Source organism: Cnephaeus nilssonii (assembly GCF_951640355.1).
Source record: "Cnephaeus nilssonii genome assembly, chromosome: 8".
NCBI lineage: Eukaryota > Metazoa > Chordata > Mammalia > Chiroptera > Vespertilionidae > Cnephaeus > Cnephaeus nilssonii.
In genome coordinates, this window is record NC_137079.1 from 99559459 (window position 1) to 99577522 (window position 18064).

An 18064-nucleotide genomic window follows, 5' to 3' on the forward strand; every position below is an offset into this window, starting at 1 on the left:
CATTTTCTAAGCAAACTCCTTACCCCTTTTTTACTGTGAAAATAATACCACAACCATCTCATGATTAGTCAACTCGATTTTATGATGGAAAAATCCTCTTTTTCTATGGGCTGAGGCCCAACTAACCTTATATCCTTAATTGAGAGTTGCACTTACTTGGAAGTGTTACTGGTGGAAGTAGTGTGTGTGTGTGGGGGGGGGGGGGGCGGAGGGGAGACCTCATCTGCACCTGTTGCTTGTGGAGTGGAATTCTTGTGATATCTCAAGAAAAAGAATTTTATATAGATAGGATGAGATATGGTAGAAAGCTTTATTTCTATGGAATCATACCCCTGAGATTCCAAGATTCATTTCCCTTTGTGCCACCAAGGAAGAAGTCCCATTTTGCCTTTAGTAGACCTAAAATCAGAGCCAGTGTCCAGAATTTCCTTTCTATATTTGCACACTCCAGTCCAGCATCAAGCTAGCTTAATTTGTGTTTCTTACTGCAATTCACTAGTCCATTGAGTGTGAGGTCCACATGGCTGTGGGCCATATGGATGAATGCAAGGAAGTGGGTACAAGAGAGCCCCACAAGCCAAGAGCTAAGAGAGAGTGAATTCCTTTGTTTAGGGAATTATGTATTCCCAAATTTTTGCAGGCTTGCTTTGGCTGAACCCATGGTTCCAAAGGCTTGACCAACAGGCAAGTACCTTCCCTATTCACTCCAGCTTCACTGTGCATGCATCGATCTCTCCTTTGTTGGACCCCTTCCCCCAGTGATTCTGCAGGGAATGGGCTGGAGGTTCCCTGGGGAGTGTGAAATTGCATCTTCCTGGTGAAGTTACCCAAATGACATGCTTAAAATGTCTGGCCTCCCTTTTGGTTTCTTTCCTATTATTAATAACTAGCTAATTAAAAGTATATCAGAAATGAAATTTTAGTATCAGAAATTAATTTTGGACATTGCATGAAGTTTAAGATCATGGGAACCAGCTTTGGAAAAAACAAACAAACAAAAAAACACAAAGCTTTAACAATAGATCTGGTAGCCTCCTATTCATGTTATAAGAAATAAGAGGATTGAGACTAGCTAGTAGATAGAATCTATGGGTTGTTCTCTATAGGCCCTCTATTGAATTACCAGCCACAGACTGTCTCTTACAGTCCACATGTGGATCTAGGGAAACCATGATGCACAGAAAAGTCCCAGTAGCAATTAAGACCAGCTGTGAATGTGTGAATGTAGAAAGATATCTCAGTGCCCAAAATACCTCAACATATTCTCTTACAATGTCAAAGCAATTACTCCTAAAGGCAAGATTATGAAAAGTCAGCACACATCTATACTAATAAAAGGGTAATATGCTAATTTAGACAAAGAGACCTTCCGGGAGACCAGTCAGGGAGGGCAGTTGGGGGCCATGAGGCCGGCAGGGGAGGGCAGTTGGAGGCCATGAGGCCATCAGAGGAGGGCAGTTGGGGGCCATGAGGCTGACGGAGGGGGGGGACAGTTGAGGGTGAGCAAGGCAGCAGGGGGGTGGGCAGTTGGGAGCAAGCATGACGGCAGGCAGAGTGGTTAGGGGTGATCGGGCAGGCAGTCAGGTGAGCGGTTAGGAGCCAGTGGTCCCAGATTGTGAGAGGGATGTCTGACTGCTGGTTTAAACCGGCAGTCGGACATCCCCCAAGGGGTCCCAGATTGGAGAGGGTGCAGGCTGGGCTGAAGGACACCCTCACCCCCCGCCCCATGCCAGAATTTCATGCACCGGGCCACTAGTTTGTAATAATTAGCATAGAATCTTAGTTGGAACTTTCTAGTTTCTTTATAAAGTTTTTCAAACATCCACAAATTCTTTTAAGGCATCCTCAAAGGAAAGTTATATAATTTAACATGAAAATTAGGCTCTTAAAGTAAATTTTAAATTTCTCAAAAAAATCTCACAACATTAAATTCTCTACATAGTACTACTAAAAGTGGAAACACATATTTATTAAACAAATAAAAATTGGTTACCATTTTCAGGGTCAAAACTGAATATTTAATTATAAAACATACTAAGCATAAGAACATTTAGAGGAAACATGAAACAAAAACATTTCTCTCCTTATTTTCAATAGCCTTTTCTAATGCCTAATAGAGAGGAGGAAATGGAAAACAAACAATAACAACAAAATACTTGCTGGTCTGTAACAAGATTCTAAGGGGAAAAATTACCTATTATTATTTCATTCAAGGGATTATGAGATGCAAAACCAAACACATCCATTTTCTCATCAATAGTCAAGTGGGAAGGCAGACGCCTCTCTCAAACTATGATATCTTAGTGAATGGTGAATAACAAAAGGAAACTCTCTAAATATCAAATCTACCAAAAACAAACAAACAAAAAACAAAACAAACACACACCTAGAAATAAGTGACAATGATTCAGTAAAACTAGAAATAATCAAGTTGCAATATAGTATTTGTGTCTTCAGTGACACCTGTATCCATGTACCTCCCCAATCATATCACTTTATCAAGTCTATGTGGATCTTTATAGTGTACTATTTACATAAAATGTGGGATATTTTTTGAGGAGAAAAACGGTTTGGGTCATGTAGGCCATTTGTTCTTGTAGCTCTCTGGGTAAGGGAAAGCATATGGCTAGCACATTTGCTGCCTTTTTTATGTCTGCAGAAACTTTTAGCACATTTATGGGAAGACATACAATGCACTCTTGAAATTAGGTCTCTGAATGTAGCTTTCAAGATCATCCTTTGTTCCATTCTTCCTGGGTGATCAAATTGCACCCAAAAGGTGGTCTAGAATGTGAATTTCAAACATGCTATTGATAGGCCCAGAACTGTTGCTGCAAAGGGGAAAAAAAATCCACATTAATTGAATCCTGGCTTGTTCTTACTCATAATGTCATAAATATGTTTTCTATGTCCTAAAGCAATATGAATTGATTTGTAAAATGATGTGAAATATTCTGATGAGTAATCCCACAGGTTTTAAAATATGTATTATTTACTATTATTAAAAGTAATTTTTTTCTTACAACAAAAACTACATACAGTAAGTATAGGTCAACAATAAAACAATAATGTTGCAACCCTTTTTTTATTTACTCTGGTTTTCCTATTGGTACACTGATGATCATTAGCCATAGTATTGTATTTGCAGATACTTCATATGTTAAAATTTCTTTATAATTCTCTAGAATATGTTTCTCATAAACTTTTTGGCAAGGTCACTATTATTTCCATTTCATAGATGTCATTTGGAAATAATAATAGTACTTACCTGAAAGGATTTTTTCAGAGTCATTAGATCATATTAAGAACATAAAGTATTTGACAAATTCTTTAATTATTGAGCACTCAAAATATGATGGCTATTATTATTATGCAAAAGTATTAACAACTATTTTAAGGTTATCAGAAGTACATTTAAAAATTTATCTTTATTGTTGAAAATATTACAGATGTCCCTTTTTAACATCATTGGCCTCCTCCACCCTGCATACCCCCATCCAGGCCTTCACCAAACTATTGTCTGTGTCCATGGGCTATGCGTATATACATACAAGTTGTTTAGTTAATCTCTCCCCACTTACCCACCCACCTGTGCCTTCCCTCTGAGATTCATCATTCTGTTCCATGTTTCTATGCTGCTGGACCTATTGGTCCATAAATTTATTTTGTTTATTAAATTCCACATATGAGTGAGATCATGTGATACTTGTCTTTCTCTGACTAGCTTATCTCACTTAACATAATACTCTCCAGATCCCTCCATGCTGTCTCAAAGGGTAAGAGATTTTTTTTTTACTTTTGCATAGTATTCTATGGTATAAATGTACCATTGCTTTTTTTTATCCACTCATCTACTGATGGGCACATGGGCTGTTTCCAGATCTTAGCTATTGTAAATTGTGCTGCTATGAATATAGGTGTGCACACTTTCTTTCTGATCGGCATTTTTGGTTTCTTGGGATATATTCCCAGAAGTGGGTCAAATGGTAGTTCCATTTTTAATTTTTTGAGGTAACTCCATACTGCTTTCTATAGTAGCTGTACCAATCTGCATTCTCTCCAACAGTGCTCACCAACACTTGTCATTTTTGGTTCATTGATGACAGCCATTCTGCTAGATATGAGCTGATACCTCATTGTTTAATTTGCATCTCTCTAGTGATTAGTGACATTGAGCATTTTTTTCATATGTATCTGGATGTCCACTTTGGAAAAGTGTCTATTCAGGCCCTTGCCCATTTTGAAATGGATTGTTTGTCTTCCTTTTCTTAAGTTGTATGAGTTCCTTATATATTTTGTAGATTAACCCTTTATCAGATGTATCATTGACAAATATGTTCTGCCATAGAGTGGGCCCCCATTTCATATTGTTAATGGTTTCTTTTGCTGTGCAGAAGCTTTTTATTATGATGTAGTCCCATTTGTTTATTTTCTCCTTAGTTCCCTTTGCCCTCGGAGATATATTGGTAAAAATTACTATGAGAGATGTCTGATATTTTGCTGCCTATGTTTTTTTTTTCCTAGGATTGTTATGGTTTCACAAAGTACATTTAAGTCTTTTATCCATTTTGTGTTTATTCTTGTGTATATTGTAAGTTAATGGGCTAGTTTCAATTTATTGCATGTATCTGTTCAATTTCCCCAATACCATTTATTGAAGAGATTATCTTGACGCCATGGTATGCTATTGCCTCCTTTGTCAAATATTAATTGAGCATAATGGCTTGGGCTGATTTCTGGGGTCTCTGTTGTGTTCCACTGACCTACATGCCTGTTCTTGTGCCAGTACCAAGATTACAGTGGCTTTGTAGTATAACTTGATATTTGGTATTGTGATCCCCCCAACTTCGTCTTTCTTTCTCAAGATTTTTATGGCTATTTGGGGTCTTTTATGGTTCCATATAAATTTTAGAGCATTTGTTCTAGGTCTGTGAAATATGCCATTGACATTTTAATAGGGATTACATTGAATCTGTAGATTGCCTTGGGTATTATGCACATTTTAATAATCTTAATTTTACCAATCCATGAACACACTATATCTTCCTCTATATATTTTTCCAATATCCTGTACTTTTCTGAGTGCAAGTCTTTTAACTCCTTGGTTAATTTTATTCCTAAGTACCTTAATTTTTTATTGCAATGGTAAAGGGGATTGTTTGTTTAGTTATGTTTTTTTTCCTGAGAATTCATTATTGGTGTACCAGAGGCCCGGTGCATGAAATTCATGCATGGGTAGGGTCCCTAGGCCTGGCTGGCAATCAGGATCTATCTGTGGGGCAACTGGTGGGGCGATTGGGGGGCCCCTGCTGGCACCTGCCTTGGCCAGCCTTGTGCCACTCACTCGCTGGCCCCATCCCCCGCTGCTGCCACTGGTCGCCTCCTACTGTGGGAGGCGACCAGTGGGGTGATCAGGGGGTGGTGCCACCTGCTCTCTGGCCAGCCCCGCCCCCTGATTGCTGCGCCACTGCTGCTGGTTGTCTCCCTCTGCGGGGCGACTGGCGGGGTGATCAGTGGGGCCCCCACTGGCACCCACCTTGGCTGACCTGAGGCCTGCAGGCTGGGGGCAGATCCTGCATTGAGCACTGTCCCCTGATGGTCAGTGCGCATTATAGCGACCTGTCATTGCACCAGTCATTCCGCCATTTGGCCGATTTGCATATTAGGCTTTTATTTATTATACTAGAGGCCTGGTGCATGAAATTTGTGCATGGACGGGGGGTCCCTCAGCCCCGCCTGCACCCTCTGCAATTTGGGACCCCTACACACCTTTTTCTTATCTAGCTAACCTCTTCACATTTAAAAAAGTTAACTGAAATATCACCTACTCTAGAAAATCCTCTTTGAACAAATATCTTTACAATCTGTATTAAGTATTTTCATAGTATATCATTCTTTTTAACAGCTACTTAGAGTGGATGCAATGTGGTTTTCATTCTTGCATCTGAATTTTTTCTTCTTGCTCTTGTAACAGCAAAACTTATCCAATTTACATTTACCTTTCAAGGGCTTATATTTGGTTCAGTTTCTAGTTGGCTCCCTGTTTTTTTTTAAGCAATAAATTTGGGTTGTGATAGGAAATCTCACTTGTAATCAAGCCTGTAGGTCTCCCTATCTGAATATTTCTATAATACCTATCACTTTAGCATACCAGAGATTGTGTTCATTTATAGAAAATAACAATAAATGTCACCTGATCATTTGATCTTCTAGTAATATTTTATAGCAAGATGTATTATTCTAGTAATTTAACTATTACAAAACTGAGGTGTACAGAAATAAATCACATTGAACAATAAAGAATGACTCAAATATCAAAGCATAGTACACTTAGGGCCTCCCTTGTCCTGTGCCTCAGATATCATAGCATAGTACACAGTTCACATGGAACTCAGCTTCCTTTAAAATAGGAAGGGAAGCAGCTACTTCCACACATTTTTTTTTATTTAATTCACAGCACATACTCTTTGTACTAATTATTGGAAAATTATCCTAGCAATTGCCTCTGCTCCTCTCTGTATTATTGCCTTACATTTTGATGTTATTACTGTGCTTTTATCATCCACTCGCTCTAATAAGATTGTGAATTTTTTAAGGGCAGAGATCATGACTTGAGCTTGTATTTCTCTGTCATGGTGCCTAGATAAATACTCAGATGCCATCCAGTCCAAATGACTGTGATGAGAGAGGCCCACCGTTGCTGGAGACCTCTGATTTTTATTTAAGGGGCCTCACTTGTTTTGGGCCTTTACAGAGGGGTGAGTAGGGGCTGAGGGAATTTGAGGAAACCCAGACAGAATTCTCCTCCTAAAAGATTTTGCTAAGCTGGCACCTGGGACCGCCGGGCATTTGTCCAATTAAAACCTGGACACACAGCAATAACAAAGGCACTGGTCTCCTACTGCTAATGCGTGGGGATCAAACCCCAGCCTGCAGGAACTCACCCCCACAGTCAGGACCACGCTGCTGGGTAGACCTGGGCTGGGGCTCCTAACTCTGGGGAGAGGGAGACTTCCCATGGCTGCAGGCTAGAGGCCCTGGACTTCACACCACACGCCCAAACAGGTCCCTAGCACAGGTTGGTGAGTGGAGTGGCTTCTTCGCCTGTGATTGCTGGGCGTCTTGGCCTGGCCTGTTCACCCTGTGATTGTGGGGCGGCTCGGCCTGGACTGTTCTCCCCGTAATCACAGGGTGGCTTGGTCTGGGCTCACTGCTTTCCACCAGCTGCAGCTCGCCAGTCTCCTATGGGCTGGGGGGAGCCGGCCAGTCAAGCCCACAGCATATGGCAGCGGCTGTGAAGGTCACCACAGCAACCCAGCACTGACTTCCAGTTGGTCAGCCTTTGGTCGTGATCGGTCGTTACAAGTTACAACCCTGGGCTTTTATTATTAGGATAGGCTAAAAAAAAGTCAAATTTTGAGTGTTCATTATGTATCCTGCTACATTGCTAAATAAATTTATTAAATCTAGTAGTTTTTTGGTGGAGTCCTTAAGTTTTTCAATGTATATGTCATCTGTGAATAATGAGTTTTCTTTCCAATTTGGATGCCTTTTATTTTTTCCTCTTGTCTGATCACTGTGGCTAGAACTTCCAGTACTATGTTGAATAAGAGTGGTGAAAGCAGACATCCCTGTCTTGTTCCTGTTCTTAGGGGAAATGGTTTTAGTTTTGCCCATTGAATGTGATGTTTACTCTACGTTTGTCATATATGGCCCTTATTATGTTGATGTATGATCCCTCTATACACACTTTGCTGAGTTTTTTAATCAAAAATGGGTGTTGGATTTTGTCAAATGCTTTTACTGGTACTGCATCTATTGGTATGATCATGTGATTTTTGTCTTTTAATTGGTTTATGTGAGGTATCATGTTTATTGACTTGTAAATATTGTAACAGCCTTGCATTCCTGGAATAAATCCCACTTGGTCATGGTGTATGACCTAATATATTGCTGGGTCTGATTTGGTAATATTTTGTTGAGGATTTTAGCATCTATGTTCATCAGGGTTATTGGCCTATAATTCTCTTTCTTTGTGGTATCTTTATCTGTTTTTGGAATTAGGATAATGCTGGCATCATAAAAAGAGGTTGGAAGTATTCCTTCCTCTTGGATTTTTTTAATAGTTTGAGGAGTATAGGTGTTACTTCTTTGAATGTTTGGTAAAACTCCCCTGTGAAGCCATCCAGAACAGGGCTTTTGTTTGCTAGAAGGTTTTTGATTACTGCCTCTATTTCATCAGCTGTTATTGGCCAATTAAGGTGTTCTGATTCTTCCTGATTCAGTTTTGGAAGATTGTATTTTTCTAGGAATTTGTCCATTTCATCCACATTCGTGAGCTTGTTGGAATATAGCAGCTCATATTATTTTCTTTTTTTGTTTGTTTGTTTTTTTCTGTTTTTTTTTTTGTTTTGTTTTGTTTTATTAGTTTTTACAAACCCTTGTGTTGAGGGCTGACTTTGAATAGATCGCAGCGAGGGAGCTGCTCGGCTACGTACGAAAACCCGACCCAGAAGCAGGTCGTCTACGAATGGTTTAGCACCAGGTTCCCCACGAACGTGCGTTGCGTGAAGGGCTCATATTATTTTCTTACAATACTTTGTATTCTGTGCACTCAGTTGTTGCTTCACTGCTTTCATTTCTGTTTTTATTTATTTGGGTTCTCTTTGATGCTGATGCATCTAACTAATGGTTCATCAATGTTGTTTATTTTTTCAAAGAACCAGCTCTTCTTTTCATTGATTTTTTTATTTTTAGTCTGTATGTCATTTATTTCTCCTCTAACCTTTATTATTTCCTTCCTTATACTTATTCTGGGATTTTCTTGTTGTTCTCTTTCTAATTTTTTAAGTTGTACTGTTAAATAGTTTACTATTATTTTTTCTTGTTGTTGTTGTTGTTGTTTTTGCTTGTTTGTTTGTTTTGAGGTAGGCCTGTAGTACTATGAACTTTCCTCTCAGGGCTGCTTTTGCTGTGTCCCAGAGATTTGGGGTTGTTGTGTGTTCATTTTCATTTGTTTCCAGGAAGTTTTTAATTCCTTTCTTGACCTCATTGGTAACCCATTCATCCTATATAATAAAAGCCTAATATGCAAATTGACTGTCACTCCAACACACAAGATGGCTGTCCCCATGTGGTCAAAGATGGCCACCACAAAATGGCCAGCAGGGGAGGGCAGTTAGGGGTGACCAGGCCAACAGGGGAGGGCAGTTAGGGGCAATAAGGCCAGCAGGGGAGCCGTTAGGCATCGATCAGGCTGGCAGGGGAGTGGTTAGGGGGTGATCAGGCTGGAAGTCAGAAGCAGTTAGGGGCAATCAGGCAGGCAGGCAGGCGAGCGGTTGGGAGCCAGCAGTCCTGGATTGTGAGATTAGGCCCCACTGGGATGGGGCCTAAATGGGCAGTCGGTCATCCCTCGAGGGGTTCAAGATTGGAGAGGATGAAGGCTTGGCTGAGGGACACCTCCAGCCCCCGTGCATTTGTGCACCGGGCCTCTAGTTGTTTAATACCATGCTATTTAGCCTCCATGTGTTTGAATGTTTTGCTTGTTTTTACTATAGTTGATTTCTAATTTCATTCCACTGTGATCTGAGAAGATTCTTGGTATGATTTCAATCTTCCTGAACTTGTAGAGGCTTGTTTTGTCTCCTAACATATGGTTTATCTTTGTGGATGATCCATGTGCACTTGAGAAGAATGTATATTCTGCAGCTTTGGAGTGGAATGCTCTATAAATGTCAGTTAAATCCATCTGGCCCAGTGTGTCCTATAGAGTCACTGTTTCCTTGTTAAATTTTTTCTGGAAGATCTATCCAGTGAAGTCAGCAGGGTATTAAAGTCCTGTACTGTAACTGTATTGCTGTCAATATCTCTCTTAAATTCCTCTAGAAGTGTTTTAGTACATCTAGGTGCTCCTAAATTGGGTGCATATATGATTACCAGGTTTATATTCTCTTGTTGGATTGATCCCTTTAGTATTATCTAGTGATCTTTCTTGTCTCTTATGATGGCCTTCATTTTGAAGTCTATTTTGTCAGATATGAGTATTGCTACCCTAACTTCTTTTTTGTTTCCCTTTGCATGGAAAATATTTTCCATCCCTTCACTTTTATTCTGTGTGAGCCTTTTGTTTTGAGGTGGGTTTCTTGTAGACAGCATATAGTTGGGTCGTGTTTTTTTGTTTGTTTATTTTTAACCAATTCAGCTACCCTATGTCTTTTTATTAGAGCATTTAATCCATTTACATTTAAGGTTATTATTGATAGGTACTTATTTATTGACATTTTTATTTTGTATGCTTACATTTCTCTATTTCTTCTCATTACAGCATGCCTTTAACCATTTCTTATAGTGCTTGTTTGGTGGTCATAAACTTTTAGTTTTTTTTCTCTGGGAAGCTCTTTATTTTACAGTCTATTTTAAATGATAGCCTTGCTAATTATATTAATCTTGTTTTCAGATCCTTGCTTTTCATTACCTTGAAGACTTAATGCCATTCCCTTCTGGCCTGTAGAGTTTCTTATGAGAAATCAGCCCACAGCCTATGGAAGCTCCTTTGTAGGTAATAAATTACTTTTCCCTTGCTACCTTTAAGATTCTGTCTTTAAATTTTGGCATTTTAATTTGAGGTGTCTGGGTGTGGGCCTGTTTGGGTTCTTCTTGCTTGGGGTTCTCTGTGCCTCCTGAACTTGTGTGACTTTTTCCTTCACTAGTTTATGGATGTTTTCTGCCATTATTTCTTCAAACCAGTTCTCTATCCCTTGCTCAATTTTCTCATCTCCTGGAATTCCTATGATGCAGATAGTGTTATGTTTCATATTTTCCCACAGCTTCCTTAATATGTCCTCTGCTTTTTAATTGTTTTTGTTGTTCTCTGTTTGAGGGAATTTTTTTCATCTCCATCTTCTAGTTCACTGATCCAATCCTGTAATCTGCTGCTTATTCCCTCTGATATATTATTTATTTGTTCTATATCATTCTTCTTTTCCATCTTTTCCTAATTTTTCAGTTTCTCTATCTTTCTTCATGCTGTTGAGCATCCTTGCCATCATTATTCTGAATTCTATATCTGATAAATTGCTTATCTCCATTTCATTTAGCTTTTCTACTAGAGAATTCTCTTATTCTTTCATTTGGGGCTTGTTTTTCCCCTTCCTATTTGGGTTTGTGTCTATGTATTAGGTAGATCTGCTATGACTCCCAGTATTTTTGGAGCATCTCTGGTGCAGGACAATGTCAGACACTTTTTGTGACTGGCCCTGAGTACCCTGTTTGGAGCTATCAACATTCAACAGTTTGTGGCTCTCTCTATTGTGGCTGGGTGCATTTGGAAAGGACCAAGATGCACACCAAGGTCTGATTTTCCTAGCCCTGGGTTCAGAAGCAGATCAGGCAAACTCAAAGTACCTAGAGATCTACCTCTGCCTGCATGACAATTGTACTTCCAGTCTCTTAATGTGTCTCAGGCTATAGACCACAACAAGGTGTAAACTCCATGTGGTGGAGTGAGAGTTTTTCCTACAGGCTACGGCAATTGCTTCCCCCAACTCAGATCTGTCTTAGAAAGACGTCTTCTGCAGTATGGGGGAATGACTCAGCACAGGGGTCCAGGCAGCTGTTCTCCGAACTCTATCCCCAAATCCCCCAAGCCTAGATTCTCCTCACACAGCTCTAGTCCACTCTGCTCTCCCTCTGCCAGAGCCCATGGTGAGTGACTGTACATAAAATTTTGTACATTGGCCCTTTAAGAGGGTACCTGCATTTCCAGCCATCTCTCCCTTGCAGACAGAAACCCTACTGCTTTTAACAGCCAGATATTCCTTGGGCACCTTTCTCAGTTCTGGTGCTCTGGGATGAGGGGTCCAGAATTCTCAGTTGGAATTTCCCATGCACAGCGGCGATATCACTCTAGAACTTCAGCTGCTGTCTGTGGGAGCCTGGCCACTTCTGCACTTCCTATTAGTCTTTATGAGGTCTACACTTTCCATCCTTGGTTATAGGGTTCTTTGCAGCTAGTCTTCAGTTGATTATTCAGGATGTTTTTTCTGTATTTATTTGCAATTCCAGTTTGGTCCTGGGAGAGTATCAGAGTAGCTTTCGCTTAATCTTGATATCAGAAGTATATTTTAAGTGGGCCAGTCTGGTTTATGTCTTCCTCTAGATCTGGACAGTTCTCCCTAAACATGAAGACACTACTATTTATATATGCTGATCCATCTGACTAGAATGCTCTTCCCTTCCTCACTCCAAACTCCTAACCCCTCTTCATGCCTCTTCATGGCTAATACTTACTCTTCATGCCTCAGCTTAGACAGCACTTCTTGCAGGTGTAAGCAGTCCCTAACCTCTTATAAGTATAGATTATATTATAGGTACCAGGGTACTCCTCCTATGTGCTTCAATGTGGATCACAATTGCCTGCTCCCCAATGACACTAGAGCTTCATGAGGTCAGGGATTATGTCTACTTACATACACTACATTCTTAGTGGTCAACACAGTGCCAGAATAGAGTGGGTGCTCAATAAGTATCAGTGAGATTAGGACATCTTGGATCTGAAATCAGCCTGGTTGGTGTTAGAAGAATACGTTTTCATATAGTGTGATGGCTAGCAGCCTAAGAACCTGCTGATTGTGAAGCTATAACATGGGATGTGGCATTGTGGAAGTAGAGGGGCAGAAGGGAAGGGCTCTAGAGAAACTTAGGTTCCATCTGGTTACTAATGGTCAAACCAGCAGATACACATCCAGATTCACTGGCTCTGGATATGTGGATAGCAGTCCTGTAGCACATGATCAAGGGCTGGGTTAACTACACCTGGTCCAAAGTCTAAGTGATTTCTGACCAGAGTATTCACAGCAGATCGCAAATCAAGGCCCTTGCTGGCTGGAATGACAGAGTCCAATCTGATCCAAGACCCCAGAAGACTTACCAGGCCCAGCACAGAATTGCATTGCTGAGGAAGAAACTTTGAGACTTTGGGCACAGCGGATGGAAAATGAACTGAAATGTCCTGATTTGTTACAGCAACTGCATCATAGGAAGGGATGACTGTAGAATAGTATTTGACAGCATGGAAGGAATTAAGAGAGAGAGCTGTGCTGGGAACTTGAGTTTTATACACATCACCAATAGCATTCTCTGAAGTGGAGCTAGACTGACCTTTAACAAAAAGGAAAACAAATAACTATCAGTATACACAACTCTGTAACTCTGAACTACTGTATTTGAAACAAATTGTCCTCTATATAATTTCTTCACACTTCTAACTTATACTACTGCTACACTTAAATTCTGTTGAAAAAACAAAGTGAACATTTTTGTAGCAATATTTAATGCAATAAATACACTATAAATTAGTGTTCCTCTGTCATTAAAAGACAGAGATTTTAGAGAAGCATCAGATCTCTATGCTTTTGGGTGTGTTTTTGTGTATGCAACTTTGTGTTTGTGTGTTGCTTCCATCATAATCAAAATTGTGATCATCTCTATGAAGCAAGGAAGAATGTTGGAAAGAACTCCATTCAGCCATGAATAAAATTTTCTATCAGTGAAGTGGGTTATATCATATATCTATACTCTGTACAGTATCTAGAAGGCAGGAAAATATTTAAAAATATATAATGAATGTTAACAATGTAATCTCAAGTCCCTCTGTGAATACCTATTTATGTTCTTCTGGAGAGTGATAATAGTGAAAGTAAAGTAATTTTATTTCTACTTTAAATACAAATGTATCTGGAATATTTGTGAATATTTGCATTTCAGCAAATGGATACACTGATTGATGGAAAAGTATACATAAAGGCAACCTAAAGAAGTCTAAACACTGAGCCAGATCAGCACTTCTGTGTCACAGGACAGACTTTAGCACAGAAACCTGGTGACATCAAGTAGTTGTTTAACTTCTCCAGCCTTTAACTTACTGATGTAGGTGATGAAAGTGAAATCTGAAGAATTTAAGTGATTTCAACTGTTCTGATCCTCTTTCAAAAGCAATTTGGCTCATGCAGTCCTTGCTATACATGTGCTCACATTCTCAAACTCATTCCTTACAGACTTTGGGAATCCAGCCCAAGGAAAAGACCAAAATAGGAAAACATAGTATGTGGGGACATACTCTCTCTTATCCTATCTAATAAAGAGGGAATATACAAATTGACCATCACACCGTCACAAAAGATGGCTGTGCCCACAGTGGAGGTGGGATTTCTGTAACACAAGATGGCTGCACCCACAGCGGAGGCTGAGTTCCCGTAACGAGCCTTAACAAGCAATCAGCAGGGACCTGAGGCTTCATGGCGCTGGGCTGGAGCAGGGGACCTCAGGCTGCGCCCTCCACCCCAGCACCGGACCAGGGGACCTGAGGGTGCGCCCCCCTCCCCGCCCTGGCACTGGGCCGGGGAACCTGAGGCTGCACCCCCCGCTCAGCAGGGCTTAACAGGGGACCTCAGGCCATGCCCCCCGCCTCGCAGGGCTTGATGGGAGACCTCAGGCCATGCCCCCTGCCCGGCAGGGCTTGACAGGGACATCAGGCTGCACCATCCACCCTGGTGCTGGGCCGGGGGACCTGAGGGTGGGCTGGGGGACCTGAGGCTGCACCTCCCACCTGGCAGGGCTTGACGGGGCACCTGAGGCTGTGTCTCCCGCCCATCGCCAGGCCAGGGGACCTGAGGCTGCACCTCCCACCTGGCAGGGCTTGACGGGGCACCTGAGGCTGTGTCTCCCACCATCGCCAGGCCAGGGGACCTGAGGCTGTGCCCCTGCCTGGCGGGGCTTGACAAGGGTGGGGCCAGCTGAGTCTGGATCTTGCCCAATGGATGTGGGGCCTGTTGGGTCTGGGTCTGGGTCTCGCACGATTTTGAGGTGCCGTGGGTGGGCGGGAACTTGACTCTAGGTCTCACGGCATGCCCCAGACTCTGACAGGAGGAAGATTTTCATATACATTTTACTAATTTTCTTTCATCTCTGACACTTCTATTATAGAGAAAGGGCAAATAGCAATATTAAAATATTTCCTCTAATTAATCTCCTTTTAATGTGCATGAATGCCATGCACCGGGCCACTAGTTATATTATATATAACATATAATATATTGTTATATTACATATATATCAACATAAAATTGGAAACACTAAATATAGCAATTAAAGAATGGCTAAGAAAATTATTTTATAAACTAGAGGCCCGATGCATGAAATTCATGCACGGAGGGTGGGGGGTCCCTCAGCCTAGCCTGCACCCTCTCCAGTCTGGGACCCCTCACAATCCGGGACTGCTGGCTCCTAACCACTCGCCTGCCAGCCTGATAGCCCTCTAACCGCTCCCCTGCCAGCCTGATTGACACCTAACTGCTCCCCTGCTGGCATGATCATCCCCAACTGCCTTCCCCTGTGGGGCTGAGGGGACTGGGGGACTCTGGCTGGACGAGGCACACAGTGCCTGCCACACCCTGGTGGGGCTGAGGGAACTGGGGGACTGAGGCTGGATGAAGCGGGGCTGAGATGACTGGGGGACTCTGGCTGGATGAGGTGGGGCTGAGGGAACTGAGACTCTCGCTGGATGAGGTGGGGCTGAGGGGACTGGGGGACTGAGGCTGGATGAGGTGGGGCTGAGGGGGCTGGGGGACTCTGGCTGGATGAGGTGGGGCTCAGGGGGCTGGGGGACTCTGGCTGGATGAGGTGGGGCTGAGGGAACTGAGACTCTCGCTGGATGAGGTGGGGCTGAGGGGACTGGGGACTCTGGCTGGATGAGGTGGGGCTGAGGGGGCTGAGGGGACTCTGGCTGGATGAGGTGGGGCTGAGGGAACTGGGGGACTCTGGCTGGATGAGGTGGGGCTGAGGGGGCTGGGGGACTCTGGCTGGATGAGGTGGGGCTCAGGGGGCTGAGGGGACTCTGGCTGGATGAGGCGGGGCTGAGGGAACTGGGGGACTGAGGCTGGATGAGGTGGGGCTGAGGGGTCTGGGGGACTGAGGCTGGATGAGGTGGGGATCAGGGGGCTGAGGGGACTCTGGCTGGATGAGGCGGGGCTGAGGGAACTGGGGGACTGAGGCTGGATGAGGTGGGGCTGAGGGAACTGGGGGACTGAGGCTGGATGAGGTGGGGCTGAGGGGGCTGGGGGACTCTGGCTGGATGAGGTGGGGCTGAGGGGGCTGGGGGACTGAGGCTGGATGAGGCGGGGCTGAGGGGATTGGGGGACTGAGGCTGGATGAGGTGGGGCTGAGGGGACTGGGGGACTGAGGCTGGATGAGGCGGGGCTGAGGGGACTGGGGGACTGAGGCTGGATGAGGCAGAGCTGAGGGGACTGGGTGCCGCCATCGTGTGAGAGCATGGCAGTCAATTAGCATATCCCCTCTTTATTGGCTGTGGGCGCTGCTACCTTGTGAGGACGTGATGGTCAATTAGCATATCCCCTCTTCATTAGATAGAATCCTTTGATAAACTAGTAAAACAATTAAAATGATGAGGACTGCATAGTAAAAAATTAAACTATATATGGCATGATGTTAAGTAGCAAAATCAGGAGACAAAATTGAACATCCAATATGATTGCTAATGTAAAAAAATACATTAAAAAAGACTTGAAGAAAAGATATTTAAAAAATAGTTATTATCTTTGTTGGGCTAGTAAAGGACTAATATTGCTTTTCAAATAAAAAAGTGTGTGTAAATAAAATTAAAATAAGGGTTTAGACTCAATGACCTTCAAGCTTTCCTCCATTCTAAATATACCACAGCCTATGGTCCTAGTGTATCTGTGTTTTCCCAAGAGCAACTGGTTATGATGAAGCAATATCAAGAGATACTGGGGCACATAAAAGCCTGAACTCACTACCTCAGAAAGAGTATTTCAGAGTTTCTGCAGAATATAAATAGTGAAAATGCAGAAGTAATGTATGTATAAGAAATAACATTGATAGGCATATGCCTGTGGCCTGACCTCTATATGATTTAATCCAGGCTGACTTCATCATTCAGTGTGACATTCAGACAGCTACTTTCAGTAGATTACCCATGGTTCATGGCTACTCTTTTTCTATTCACCTCCACTCTCCCTAAGTGAGGAGAAAAGTCTAAATTGACTTTTCTCTGAGACTGACTTGATTATATGAACAAGGAAGGCTGTCTTCTATTTTTGGCCCCCTTTCTCTTTTGACTTTAGATGCCACTCCTAGTAATCTTGTTGGTGCCCATGACTTCCACTATATCCCCACAATATGCGCAGGATCCCTGTGATAGCACTTCAGTTACTAGAGGGATTACATTTTGCTATTGTGAGCTCCATAAGAAAAAGAACTGCATCTTGTTCATTCTTGTGTCCCCATCTGTGAAGCAGGGACATTTGAGCTAGAACTAAGGGATGAACTGGGAGTTAACTAGGTAGAGTATGGGAAAGGCCACTCCCAGCACAGGGAAGGTTCTGAAGTGAGAGAGCAAAATCCCTTTGAGGAAGTCAACAGAAGGGTGACCTCAGACTAGGACATCAAGGAGATGGGTAGGGGTGTCTGTCATCCAGCATCTGATAGGCAGGTTAGGAGCACAACAGTAAGGACTGGTTTCTCAATGAAGAGTAACCTGCAGGAATACTAAGTCACAAGCTGGTAGCTGTGTTCTTTAACACTGGCTCTGTTTTTTTCCATCTTCTTATTTCTACAAGCCCATGAGCATGCCTAGACTATATAACACAAATAACAAAAATGCCTCATGGTGAGTAAATGTTTGTTTCACAGTGAATATGTGTATGACATATGTTTCTTGAGCACCTACTGCCAGTCCCTCATTGCTCTGGGTATTAGAAATACAGCAATGAACAAAACAGGCAAAAAAAAATTCCCTGTCTTCGTGGAGTTGATATTCTAGTGGGATAAGATGGGCAATAAACAAAGTATGCAAGTAAAGAATACTAGAAGATGATAAGTGCTGAGTAGGAAAATATGGTGGAGAAAGTGGAGAAAGAACCCCACACTAGATGTGATGCCGCGAAGGAGCATCCAGTTGTAGTTGCACTCCCTGCGAAGGTGACAAATACATGAAGAAAGTAAATAAATTAATGTGTTAAATGCTCAG

The 18064-nt window shown here is 42.3% G+C and overlaps 1 protein-coding gene across 1 annotated transcript in view; it reads right to left on the reverse strand.

Moving 5' to 3' along the window:
- Positions 1-12748: 12748 nt before the first annotated feature.
- The window catches only part of SOHLH2 (spermatogenesis and oogenesis specific basic helix-loop-helix 2), a gene marked incomplete at both ends in the record, with an annotated part of 87109 nt that continues 81793 nt past the window's right edge, over positions 12749-18064 (reverse strand). Inside the window, one exon of the mRNA XM_079779353.1 lies at positions 12749-13183. Within this exon, the coding sequence (XP_079635479.1) occupies positions 12749-13183 (435 nt within the window). The remainder of the gene's footprint in view (positions 13184-18064) is intronic.